At 36.3% G+C, this 13,900-nt stretch overlaps 1 protein-coding gene across 5 annotated transcripts; it reads right to left on the reverse strand.

The window, feature by feature from the left end:
- Positions 1 to 1,720: 1,720 nt before the first annotated feature.
- LOC124399062 lies at positions 1,721 to 10,844 on the reverse strand. 5 transcript variants are annotated; one of them, XM_046869760.1, is made up of 7 exons: positions 10,759 to 10,844; positions 9,670 to 9,773; positions 8,058 to 8,704; positions 7,775 to 7,927; positions 7,224 to 7,635; positions 3,578 to 6,033; positions 1,721 to 2,187 (listed from the first exon to the last, which is right to left on the reverse strand). In XM_046869760.1, the coding sequence occupies exons 6-7, from the start codon at positions 5,889 to 5,891 to the stop codon at positions 1,880 to 1,882; spliced, it is 2,622 nt and encodes an 873-aa protein (XP_046725716.1). In that variant the 5' UTR covers positions 5,892 to 6,033; positions 7,224 to 7,635; positions 7,775 to 7,927; positions 8,058 to 8,704; positions 9,670 to 9,773; positions 10,759 to 10,844; the 3' UTR covers positions 1,721 to 1,879. The 5 variants fall into 5 exon arrangements, with proteins under 5 accessions (XP_046725716.1, XP_046725707.1, XP_046725741.1 ...); XM_046869751.1 differs by having other exon boundaries at positions 10,621 to 10,813; XM_046869785.1 differs by lacking the exon at positions 1,721 to 2,187 and having other exon boundaries at positions 3,899 to 3,993; positions 4,637 to 6,033; positions 10,621 to 10,813.
- Between the last annotated feature and the right edge of the window lie 3,056 nt (positions 10,845 to 13,900).

Consider the following 13,900-nt stretch of genomic DNA (forward strand, 5'->3'; position numbering starts at 1 on the left):
GGGGTTGCACAGCGGATCATCCGTCTCCATACCCCCCTGTCCTCTTTCAGCCCAACTACCTGCATGTCTTCCTTCACCACATCCATAAACCTCCTCCTTGGTCTTCCTCTTTTCCTCCTTCCTAAGGGGATCCATCCTCAGCATTCTTCTACCGATATACCCCATGTCCCTCCTCTGAACATGTCCAAACCATATGTTGTATGAGTTCAAATGGTTCAATTTATGGTTACATTTTTCCAGTTGCAATAGATCATAAGGGTTCACGTTAGGGGTCTGTGCTGGCCAGCCGAGTTCCTTTGCACCACCCTCATCTAATCATGTCTGTATGAACCTTGGTTTGTGCTGGAATAGTAGGGCCATATCTTGATGATTAAGGCATTATATGCTAGATTGAAAGATCACACGTTCAAGAACCAGCAAGCTGCCACTGCTGGGCCCTTGAGCAAGGCCCTCAACCCTCAACTGCTTAGTTGTAAGTTGTTCTGGATAAGGGTGTGTGTCAAATACCATACATGTAAATGAATGGGAAAGAGCCAAACAAGAGTTGGCAAAAATTTGGAATCCTACACATCTTTTAAAATGTATTTCGATGTGTATGAAAAATTTAGGACAAAAAAGATCTTAATGAAGTAAAAATATTATTACAGCGTTGCAGTGACAAAATACATCACTTCTACTACTACTTCGACTTTGGGTTGATCAGAGTCAAAAACAATACAGGACAATTCCTGCTCATACATTTATACTGCTCTTCCCACTTGTTATGTAAATGGGATTTAGCTTTAAATGCAAATTAAGTGTAAGAATCTAGTAATGGCCCAAATGGCCGGGTGATACTATTGCCTTTCTGGATGTCTGCAAATTGTAATCACGCTCACATCTTTGCTTTGTATTGTTACAGGCGTCACCCTAATGGTCGGGTGATAGTATTGTTCAAATCGTAATCAGAGTCACGCTACTATAAAAGGCTGGAGGTTATTCACCTGAATTTCTAGACAAAATACATAACGAACTATATGATATTTACGCTATTTTGTTTATGAGCTCATTCTGACATATATCTTTGAGTGGAACCTGGGTTGTGGCAGTCTGTAATTCTTACAGATGCATAAAATTATCCTTCACCGAAAGTAAGAGACTTAGCCCTATCATAACAGACCCATGCAATTATTACTCCTTCGCGCAAAAATTTATTGTTGGCACAGTGAATTCTGGTTTGTAGCATTCTTCTGAATCCAGAAACCCCAGATTTATCCATGGGACTGCCAGGTCAGTTAATGAAAGGTGATTTTTTTAAATTCAGAGAATCCCCTAACTCTAATGATTATGTATGCACTCAGCTATAAATGATTAAGTTGTTATTGCTTCTAGATGATTTTACTTAATTACTATACTAATAATAGCTCTTACACTTGACTATAGGCAGATCTAGCAGAATAAAAGTCACAAGGTAATTATATTTCCAACGTTTGTCTATAAAGATTGCTTTGCTATGTGTTTGATTTTCATCCACCTGTTAGTATGGCTTTTTTGGTTATGTAAAGACCAATACAGATATGCTTACATGACAAATCTTACAGTAATTATTATAATAATAGTAATTTTTGAAATGATTTAGAACTGATGTGACCCAACGTCATGCAAGGTCTCTATGTATTTGTATTTATTTACTTATTTATACATACACATATATATCCAACTTCTACCTGTTAAATATACATACAGTTTTTACATGTACAGTACATACAGTACATAATTCTAATAATAATACAATACCTGAAAATATAAACAGAAATTGACAAGACTTCTTTGTTTCACTGAGTTGATCACTTGGGGAAATATTTTGATGCTTCCAAAGTGTAGAAAGAGTGTGAAAAGTTTAATTTGATTCCTCTCCTGTCACATCAACCTCTTCTTCCTCTTCCTCCTCTTCTTCTTTCTTCCTTTTTACTACTACTTCTTCTTTTAACACATCCTCCTCCTCCAGAATAGGGTAACACGGAGTAATAACTAAAGGAGAAGACTGAACTGGAGAGTCAGAGATGTCATCCACAACAAGCTCCTCTTCAGCACTGCTGCAGCCATCTGCTGACTCTGTGTTCACATCCAGCAGAATCACGACTGAAGAGCTGCTGAGATCAGGCTCCTCACCACGTTGATTAGAGGGTGCATCAGTATCAACAACTTCTGAAGTCAAAATACAATAAGTAAACAAATGAATAATAATACAGTTTTTAATTTGAAATAACCTAAGCAATTAAATGAAAGTTTAGTTTTGCAAGTCTGTGTAGATGATGTAAAAAACATTGACCTTTTAGACTAAGACAGTCAGAAAACCCACAGAAATGTAAAAAGAAACCCATATGAGTGTGTACAAATATATGAATCTATGTAATGCTATGCCATTAACACTATACATTAGGTAATATTCTCTGAATGAAATGTCTCTTTATTTACATTCAAAAAATATTTTTCTTTTTATAATATTTTCTTTACATGAGCCTGTTCAAAAACCAGAACATTGTGAACAGACCGTGTACATGCTGCAGGATGAAAGCCAGGAGTGTCGAACAAAGGCTTTGTCAAAACAGGAAGCAATTTATTTTCCTTATCTAGACAGAATATAAGGCATTCTTTAAAAAAAAAAAAAAAAACACATGCACACACACATTCCTTTCACCTTGTCTCATTCCGAACACCTGATTCCTTTGTGTTAAATTTCACTAGACATTCCACAAAATCAGTTATATTACAAAAGACACACAACATCCTGGTACAGCCTAAAATAAAGGAGTATGTCTGTTTCACAGCATTGAAAATAGAAACTAACTTGGTAAGTGCTAGAAAATGCAACTCGTATTGTACATGCTCGTAATGTTAATCCTAGTTCTCTGTTATAAAAAAAAAAGTCCATGACATGTTGGTGTGATGTCTATACTTTAGAATTTAATAATAAAAAGAATAATAAAAAAGAATAATAATGTAATCCCCCGCTTTACCACGGTTCAAATCTCATGCCCCGGTTTATCGCGGAATTGCATTTGCCACACTAATTAGTTTCTCTGACTTTCCTGGTCTCTCACGGATAGCACGATAGACCAAAAAACGTATAGAGAATTGTTTTCATCAAGTTTTATGTTGAAATAATGAAATGTATTAATACAATTATAATTATTAATTGTAAAATGAAGTAAAATGTTCATACAGTATACATAAAATAGTATTTTTGGGGTGGGGTCCGTTTATCGCGTTTTTTTGTTAAAAATGAGTGTAATAATAATTGTGAATTACATTTTGAATTGATTGGAATGCCTATCATATTAAATATATTGTGTAAGATGTTAATCTAGCATTAATCTAAAGTTAGACAGCATGTGTTAATCACAATTTAAACATTCAGTTGAATAATGCCAGATTTGTGGTCAAAAACAGAGGCTATCAAGGCATAGACTACAAACTGCCATCAAATTGTAATACAAACTCACAACACCCAGACAGCCTACTAGAGATTTTATAAGAAATACAACATTTTGAACTTTTGTATAATGTAATAAAATTAAAAAAACCTCAACATTACCTTCATGCTGTCTGTTGAATTCTTCCTCACGAGCAAGAGCTTCGCCATCATTATCCATATCGACAGAGTTTTCGCTTTCCTCGACATCATCATCAATGTTTCCCTCGTCAGAAACCACTTCATAACCATGACCAGCATCAATCTGAGCACCTTCATCCAACACCTCCACCTCAATATCACGTATTCCAGCTTCATTTTCATTCATTCCACTGATATCTACATGATCTGTGCTCTCTTTTTCTTTCTCCTTCTCCAAATCTTTACCGATTTTAATGCTCCTAGTTTCCCCAAGATGCAACCCTTTGGTCTTGATCAAGGTCACTTCTGTTGTCTGGATAAAAATTGGCACTTTCTGAAGATCATTACATTCTGTAATTTGTTCATTTGTTTTTGCTTCCTCTGTCACGTCTTCTGACCTAAAATGATGCAATAACGTATTTAATTCAAGCTGCAAATTATTTTCCAGCTGAAAATGAAAATTGTTAACATCCCTAGCTGAAGGAACTGTACAGAAATGAGAAGCAGTATTCAGATCATGAAAAGATAAACTGGTATTTGCACTAATATCACTTTCTCCCGCAACTTTTCCATTCACCAAACATCCATTTACATTTATGGATGAACCATCAACATGTTCAATCTCAACTCTGTTTGTTGAATCCACTTTTTTGTCAGTGTCTAGAGCTTTGCCAGGTTTATCAGGCCCTGGTACACCTTTCTCTATCTCTTTAGTCTTATCTTTATTTTCCAGTCTATTTTTGTTCATTAAATTTGGACTCATTTCAGCAGACTCTAAAGGTTCCCTGAGCTTTTTACTGAGAAGGCTAGTTTTGTTTGTTTCAGCATTTGTCTGCAAAATTGATATTGGTTTATGATAAACAGGTAGGAAATGCTCAGTGATGGTGGGGAAAACACTGAAAATAGCTTGATCACAAAAAGTATGCGTTTTGCATTGTTTTTCATCTTCTCTGTTTAGTTTCACATCTGGAATGACTTTCTCAGGCTCTACAAAGGGATTTTTCATTTCTGGCTCTGTTACTTTATTTAGTTCACACTTACTGATGAAATCGTTTACTGTAGTTATGGTTGGCGCAAGGTCTAAAGAAGGACGATGCACTTTAGAAGCCCTTTCACTCCCCTGGCTTGGTGCACACGCCAAACTAATTTGTGGTAACTGTAAGTCATCATGCCAAGAAGATGACGGAGCAACTGCAGATGAACTGTTCATTACACTTGTGCTTAAGTCTTTCATCAGGTCTTTAGTGCATTTCCTTTTCTGAAGGGGCCTCATGTCCCCACGTTCACATTTTGTCACCAACAAGGCAGGTTGTGTTATATCCTGGACCTTTTCTCTGCATGCCTCTTGATCTTTACACTTGATAGGCTGACTTTTCTTGCAGACGGACAGTTTCTCCTGAGATTTCAGATCTTTTGACACTGTATTCTTTGTCTTGGCAGACTTCAGGCAATCTATTTTCTCTGGGGATACAGAGTTACTAATGTCCTGTATGTTAGCGATGTGTCGCAAATTCTTTATCTTTACACTACAGGGATTTAATACTTTCACTGTTTGTGTATTAACTCCATCTGGGTAACCAGCAATCTTTGCTTTTTTTCTATAAGGTTCATTAACAGTTTCAAGAGCATGCTTTGGATCATTCTCAAAGTCAGTCATTTTTGTCATTTTCTCTTCTGATGCACTGTAAGTGGCCACTCCATTGTGACCTCTATTTGATTTTAAAGGGCATGAGTTATTCCCCACCACTAAACAATTTAACTCATCTTGATGTGGAGAAGTACATAATGGATATTGTGGGTTAGTTTTGCCGGGAAGTGCTTGTGGTTCAATTGGAGTAGACGTGTATCTTATTGCGGGCTGGAGGTTGCCATGTGATGCGGAAAGGCATGAAGAAAATTCCAGTGGTTGAAAGGGATCTTGAGTAAAAATACCAGTTGTTTTGCCTACTTCTGGAGGAAGAGGTGAAAGACATCTTGGGAGTCTCATCTCACAGAAATCTTCCCAGTTATCAGAATCAATAGCTTTTGACGTCTGATCTGTTACATAAAGCATCTCTGGACACTGTTTATCTAGTGATGTGGGTTGATCCTCCGCTGCATTACTTATATAATTTCCTGAGATGTGAGTTTGGGCAGTACAGTTTTCATTAGTGTCAATCACAATCTGCTTTTCTGAGTGTGCATAATTATCTGCACCCCAAAATGAGTTATTTAAAACAGTCTTCAACTCAACTATGTTTTGATGTTCAAGATCTTCGATGTCAAAAGTAAGCTTGGATGGCAGGATGTCTGTCATGGGGCATGGGGGAGTAAATAATGAATCAGTATTTTTCTTTTGAGTAATGCATGGAGGGTCCAGGAAAATGATGTTTGATCACTTGCCACTGATGACACATTTTTTAGATTCCATTTTCTGCAGTTCGATTGGTCCTCAGACCCTACAACAGGAAGCATAGTCATAGTTGAGCGTTAAGACAGGCATATTAGGGTCTCAAGACAAGATAAAAATCTCACACACCAATAGCATTGTTACTGTTAAGTGTAAATAGAATCTACACCTGGAAGAATGTAAAAAGTATGACCACAATTACGTGGACACCTGACTGTCAAACGGAGTCCTGATCTCCACCTTTGCGATGAATTGGAATACTGGATGCACAAAAGGACTTTTCACACAACATCAGCGCCTGATATCACTAATACTTTTTTGGCCTTACCAGAGGAGTGGAGATTAATTATAAAAACATATGGAGAATAGAATGGGATTTCTATCAAGCTTACATGGTCTTGTGTTCACAAACTTTTAGCCATAAATGTATCATTCACATAAATGTTGTTGATTCTTAACTTTATTGCAGTATTTCTGTACTGGTCAGTTTATTGGAGAATTCTACTATCTCAGGACCCTTAACAGGTTTACCACTACAGGACAGATACACCACGATCAGGCATAACATTATGACCATCTGTCTAATATTGCGTTAGTGCCCTGTTTGCTGCCAAAACAGTCATGAGCCGTCGAGCATGAACAGCATTAACTCGTTCAGCAGTTTAAGCTACAGGAGCACGTCTGTTGGATTGGACCACATGGACCAGCCTTCACTGCCCAGGTGTGTCAATGAGCCTCGGCTGCCCATGAACCTCAGCTGCCTGTTCACCACTGTTCTTGGAGCACTTTTAAAAGATACTGACCACTGCAGACCAGGAACATCCCACAAGAGCTGCAGTTTTGGAGATGCTCTGACCCAGTCGTCTACCCATCACAATCTGGCCCTCGTCAAAATCACTCAAATCCTTACATTTGCCCATTTTTCCTGCTTCTAACAAGTCAACTTTGAGGACAAAATGTTCACTTGCTGCCTAATGTATCACTCCCACTAACAGGTGCCATGATGAGTAAATAATCAGTGTTATTCACTTTAATTTCTGAATGTTATAATGTTATGCCTGATCTGTGTGCTTTCAGGGACTGGGTAGACTATAGCAGATGTTCCTAATATATTGGTCTTGTCTTCTATAATACACATAATTTATATTCACCACTACACATTTTTCATCCTCATGTTTTCTTTTTCTCAATGGGTTTTAAAATTAGATTAACAATTTTCAAATTATGCTGTGCTTGTACCTGTTTCTCTTTGTTCAGATGTGCTTGATGTCTCAAATGCCCCAATTGCTAGATTATGGTCAAGCAAACAAATGTATGAATCTGATGAATTAGATAGAGCTGCACTCTTCTCCAGATTTCGATCCAGATGCTCATGTGTGCTGCTGTTTCCCTTCACTGTGACCGAAGGCAAGATGTTTAAACCCACTGTGACCATCTCTAATAGCTTTGCAGTATGTTTGTCTGACTCTTCCTGCTGGGACAAAACCGGTAATAGAGCATTGTGACAATAGAGCTCAGAATATGTTCTGGTTGGTGTGGCAGGAAGAGATATTGTCAATTCTGAGGGAGGTGTGAGCGTGACAGTTGCAAGATTTTGACAAGCCAATGAGGGCGAGAGGCTCAGTTGGACTTCCCCAGATGTCTTATGGGTCTGTGTGAGAGCAGCGTCAACAAAGAATCCAGGAAAAACAAGATAAAAACAAAATGTTAAGAAAGTGAACTAAATATACAACATGACTGCACAGAAACTCTGGACACAACACTGATCCACACTTTAAAAGAGCTTTTACCTCAGCAAGACTGTGCGTCATCGGAGGGTCATCAGATGATCCGCAGGTTTTTGACCCTTCAGCTGTACTCTCCTTTTGGACGCTCACAGTTTCCCACAATGCCCCACTACTCTGCCTTTTCAGTTTTATCTTTAACGAAATCTGTGTGTCTCCCTGTTAAACAAACACAAAGTTAATAAAGAATATTTCCTCCAACTTACTTTTGCTTGCACCAACAATCTGACTGTAGTTTTACTATAGCAAACCTTAAATAGTTCTTAACTCTGATTGTCAATTTGCTTACCTTCTTAAACTTTTTTGCTCTTTTCTTTGGCTTTTGATTTTGCTGACTTTTGGTGTGCACTCTAACCAATGTTTCATTACTGTTCAGTGGAGATTGAGCAGCAAACTCATCTATCCAGGCAAGACCTGCGTCTGGAGAAATGCTGTTAAACTCGCTAGGAACTTCAGTTAATTCACCTGTCAGGCCTATAGGCAGCTTTGACACTGATGCAACACATGTGTCTGCAATGTGAGCTTCAGAACTCTCTGTCTGGGTGCTTGAATGAGTAATGGTCTGCTTCTTTGACAGGATCTGTATACTTGCGTCGTTCTTTCTCTCTCCGGTTTCTTCAGTCTGCAGTCCAATCTCCCTCCAACTTGCAGTTTTATTCTGATGCCTATTCACCTGCTTTTTTTCCCCATCCATAAAGTTACTGAAACCTAGCCTGTAGGCAATTTCAATCACTTCCTGCTGTTCATCCAAGCTCTCTCCCTCCATCTCACCTGAGTACATGAACCCAACCAGCTTCATCAAAGCATGAGCCCCCACTGCCTCCAGCTGTACTAGTCTAGTCTGGCCTATGGGAAGTGAAGATGCATTGGAAAAAGCTCTACAAAAAACTGGGCTGATTGCAGACAACACACAACTATGAGCAGGAATAGAGACACCTAGGAAAATAAAACAAATATACATTATTAGCAATGCTTCTGTAGACAGACAAGCATGCAGCAAAATAAAGCAATTAGCCACAAGGGGGCATGAGTTACAGTTGTTTTATAATGGGGAAACTGTCCCTAGAAATAAACAAAGATCTGTGTAAAGCCAGTTAAATTTAAACATGGAATGTCTTTGTAATTAACATAACCTTTCCTCAAAAAGATTTCACACACACACACAATATAATTCTTCTAGTCAATATCACTATTAGGCATTTCAGAAATTCTGTATAATTCTGTCAATATCTTAAATTATTTTGGTTGTTCAGACATCAGATTTAGAAACAAAGCTAGTAGTTTAAACACAAACTGAGAATCTAAGCATCAGTGTCTTTTAAGAAATCCTATTTTAAAGACCCTATGCAGTGTTTTCAGCCCAGATTTGTCATTATGCCAAATTTTCCTGTGGCCTGCAATAATATCCAGAGCATGTTTTAATCCTTTTTGAAGAGAGAATAATATATTGTACATAGGAAAGAAAAAAAAATCCAAAATACACCAAAATGTAAAGACAGGTTTTTGGTCACAAGCAAAAATAATTAAAAGAGAATGAACACATTCTAGGATGCACAGAAACAATCTTACATGGATTGACATGAAATTATCCAATAGCTTCAACCTTTTTTTTTTTTCATTATTAAAGAAATATATCATTTTTATAAATCTAAAACACAGTTTTTTAAGGATCTACCATTCGTAAAATATTCTTTGTTTAAAACCTACATGATCATGAACTAAATGAATTGAAATATTATTTCCATTATTTCTATTTACCGTCCATATAATTCAATTTAATTTATTACAATGTTTCATTATTTTATGAAATCACAGACATAGTAAACAAAAATATGCTTTGTGTTTTTTTGGAAGGCTGACTGCTTCAGATGTTTTTATGATTAAGTTTCCCTCTTTCTCACCCTGTGTTTGCAGAAGTATATCACAGTGAACGCTGCACTGCTGTTGTTTCTGCAGTTCATAAAGGAGACGTGGGGCAAAACCAGGCAGCTTGTACCTCCACATTCTAAAAAATAAAGGACAAAAAAAATAAAACAAAATAAAAAAGACGAATGACAAAACATGCATGACCAGGCATCACATTTAATTACTTCAGCTTTCGATGCAATGCATCATCTGTACAAGTGGGTTTACCTGTTCTACGATATCTAATGAAAGATTAAAGCAATAAGAGTTGCTAGAACATGTCAAGGTTAAATAAAACATTACATCAAGGAATATATCTATGTACCTGAAGTCATTAAGGCTGTTAGTAATGCCAAGTCCAGAACATCAAAATAAACCTTTTCATTTACTTGTGAATTGGGAAATCTCAGAAAACTAACCTAAACTTGTTGGCTGCTTTCTTTCAAAGTTAAAGCAGCCATTGTACCATATAAACCTGTAGCATAAAAGCATCTTAAAAAGCAGAAGACTCATAAACAGGAAGTAAAACAAGTTGTTACTAATCCCGGGATTAAAACACTAACCTGGCAATAATGCTGATTGTATAGTATTGTGGATTATCACTTTTAAAGGTAAAGAGGAACAAAGATAGTCGTGATGATCCTACTGATTTTCTTCTTGTTTGGGTGAAAACTATTATTTAAAAAAAAAAAAGTAAAAACTAATAAATGTAGTATGAATACAGCTGTAACTGAAATCAACATGTGGCTGATTGTAATGATTAAAAGTGAATCTAGGTTTAATGTAAAACCCAAACAGGATTAAATAATGACAGAAAAAAGTAGGATACATCTGGATAAAAGTGTCTTAATTATTTATTGAATAAATATAAAAATTAGCTGTTCACAGTTCAAAGATTAAGATTGTTATATGGTTCCTGGACATAGTGCAGACAGTGTTTGATTCACCTGGATGGTTTTGTTTCCTGTCTTCATTCAGACAAATGTGACTGGTTCATTTTACTGCTCAGTAATAGAAGCTAAATCCTTCAGTATTTCCGGCTTACCAGTTAGGTAATACATCAGCAATTAATTCAGTGACATTACCCTTTATTTCTTCCCCTTTTTTGTGTTGTTTTAGCTGGTCATTTCACAGTTTCGAGCTCTGCTATAACACACACACACTGACGTCATCAGCGCCATTGTTGGCTAAATGCGAATAAGCATACTAGCTTACTACATAGTACACATTACATTCTGCTACCTGTAGTAAATATACAGAGGTGATAAAAGTGCACACATACTTCACTTAAGTCGAAGTAAAGATTTTCATGTTTTAAAATACTCTGGTAAAAGTATATACTTTTTTTACTTAAGTTAAAGAAAATAAGTACTTAAATAAAATGTGGCATTACTACTACCTGTTTTAGTGTCACGCTGGTAACTGGACCTCATCATATTAATATTAGAGCTGTCAGTCGATTAAAATATGAGTTAACTCACGATTAATCGCATTTCCCCCCTTTTTTTTTTATTATACTTTTCATTATTTTTGAATACTCTAATCACCATGGGCATGGACAAATTTAAATGCTTTATGCAAATGCATGTTTAATTATAAGTGAAACCATATTCAGCATAGAGCATGAAGACAAAATATTCTTGTAAATGTTTTGTTTTTAATTAAGTAAATCATCAGGACGCCAAGCGGAACATTTGCTATGTTTCCACACGGACTGTTAATGAGGTGATACCAGAGAAACACTACCTCTTCTAACTTTAATACGGTTTACAGAATCAGAGAATATGAATACGTTTATTTCAAAGTAGACATTTCCAGCTTCCTATTGATATATTTATTATGTCTTTGTGGTCACTGACATTCAGGTTGTTTTATGTATGTGTCTGTAAAGAGAGATGACAGAGACGGCAAAGAGCGCCCCCTGTCGGTTTTTTCTGTTTTACAAAAGCATGGCGTTTTAATGTTAATTATGAGTGTATAAAGAAGATCGTTTACATATTCGGATAGTGTATTGCATTAATCTGTACGATAAAAATGTAATTTAATTTCGTTGTGGCGTTATAAGGGAAAAAATGCCACAAAATGGGCCGGTGCGTTTGTCGACCCCAGAGGGTTAATTTTGTGCATCATGGAAGATTTTGGTGCTGATATGAGGCACATCAATAAAACAAATGTTTACTGATTATAAGAATTTTCTGGTGGAGTTTATTTATTTGTTCATATCTTAGTAAAGAAAGGCGTGGTGAATAAACATGTGTTGCATTATAGGTTTTAATCAAGCCTCTTTTATATTTCTTTATTTATATTTTTAATAACAAATTGCTTGTTGTTGGCTGAAAAGGCCAGAGGAAATAATATTGACATTTTCCAAATATATATTAAAACTAAAGTAACGAGTCTGTTTTGAAACTAAGAATTAGAAATGACAAATATTTGTGTAAAAATGCAATGAGTGAAAGTAAAACGTAAAACAAAATTAAATGTGAAGTAAAGTACTGATACCAGAAAAATCTACTTAATTATTTGTACTTCGTTACTTCCTAACTCTGAATATACAGCCTACTAGCTTACTAGCTAGCTAGCTAGCATTTATAATAAATATACAGCATACTCGCATACTACATAGTACACATCAACTCCAACACCTATAATAAATATACAGCCCAGTAGCTTATTACATAGTATGCATTACCCAAACACCTATTAAATATATAAAGCATACTATTTTATCATGTAATACCACGATATACACTGCTATCTATAGAAAACAGACAGCATACTAGCGTTCTACATAGTACACACCTCTCTCCAGCTCATATAACTTAAACAGTATACTCTTTAGTGGCTATATAACATACTAACTCACTACATAGTCTACATCAGGGGTCACCAACGTGGTCCCCACAGTCACCAGGTAGCCCGCAAGGACCACATGAGTAGCCCGCAGGCCTTTTCTAAAAAATAGCTGTTTCCTACTTTGTTAAATCATTGTTGATACTTATTATGAGAAATCATTAACATGATGTGTCTTCACATAGATGAATATTATTAATTAATTATTAATAAAATAAAAGGTAAATTCAGCAAATTTTTATTTCAGATCAAACTGGTAGCCCTTCACATTAATGGTACCCAAGAAGTAGCTCTCAGTTACAAAAAGGTTGGTGACCCCTGGTCTACATCAATCTCAGCTAGTCACAGTAGTAAGGAAAAGCACAGTAGCTTGCTTCATAGTACACACTGAATTCCCTTCATCTATATTAACTATACAGCACACTCGCTTACTACATAGTACGCATCGTACTCCGCCACCTCTGGCAATTACACAACATAAAGCTGACCGCAAAACACTACAGCCAGGGATGCAATTAACAGTTTTAAGGGGGGTATGCAAGACAGAATTTTGGGCCCCCATATATATACATATACATACATACACACACAATGTTTTAAATGTTTGCAGGGAATTTATTTTATTTCACCACAGTGTTATTTAAAATGTGTGTACGATTTAAAAAAAAAAAAACTAATTGGAAGCGTTCTCCTGGGCCCATATGCCTGGCATACTCTGCACCCCCCCTAACAGTGCCCCTGACTACAGCTTTATATGTAAATAACCACACGTGTGTGTAAGTGGGTTCAATGAAAACACATTCCAGCCATATAATTTATTGCTTTTTATTTTTAATATTTCAATTATATCTTACCTTTGTATTTTAAATAACTTGAACGTCCTTTTCACCTTGTTCCATCTGATGCACCGAGAGATTCCCTTATATAATTAATGTGATCTGAGTTTTATAGCTTCACGCAAGACTTTCTAATCCTCAGGATGATAAAAACGACCACCAAAAAAAAAAAATTTATTCCAGGATCGCTGAAGGTTTTCTCCACTTTTGGTCAGCTCTCATACAAAGGAATGAAGGTAATCTAGCAGACACCTTGCAAGCATATAGCTGCTTTGGTGAATCACATCCTTGTTTTATTAACCAGCAGATCAGTGTAGGAGCAAATAAAATAAAAAAAATAAATAAACAAAGAAAGATACATGGTAAAACGAAGACGGTCATTAAAGTGGCTATATGTGGACCCTTGAGCTTGACCCGTAACCCTCTTTGTGTATCAGAGGAACGTCACATCTGGCACTCTATGGTCCAAAACTCAACCTGGCATGCAAGGAAAGATTTCACTGTACTGTATTATACATGATACATGCTCACAATGGAA

The sequence above is a fragment of the Silurus meridionalis genome, chromosome 2 (genome assembly GCF_014805685.1).
Source record: "Silurus meridionalis isolate SWU-2019-XX chromosome 2, ASM1480568v1, whole genome shotgun sequence".
NCBI classification, from domain to species: domain Eukaryota; kingdom Metazoa; phylum Chordata; class Actinopteri; order Siluriformes; family Siluridae; genus Silurus; species Silurus meridionalis.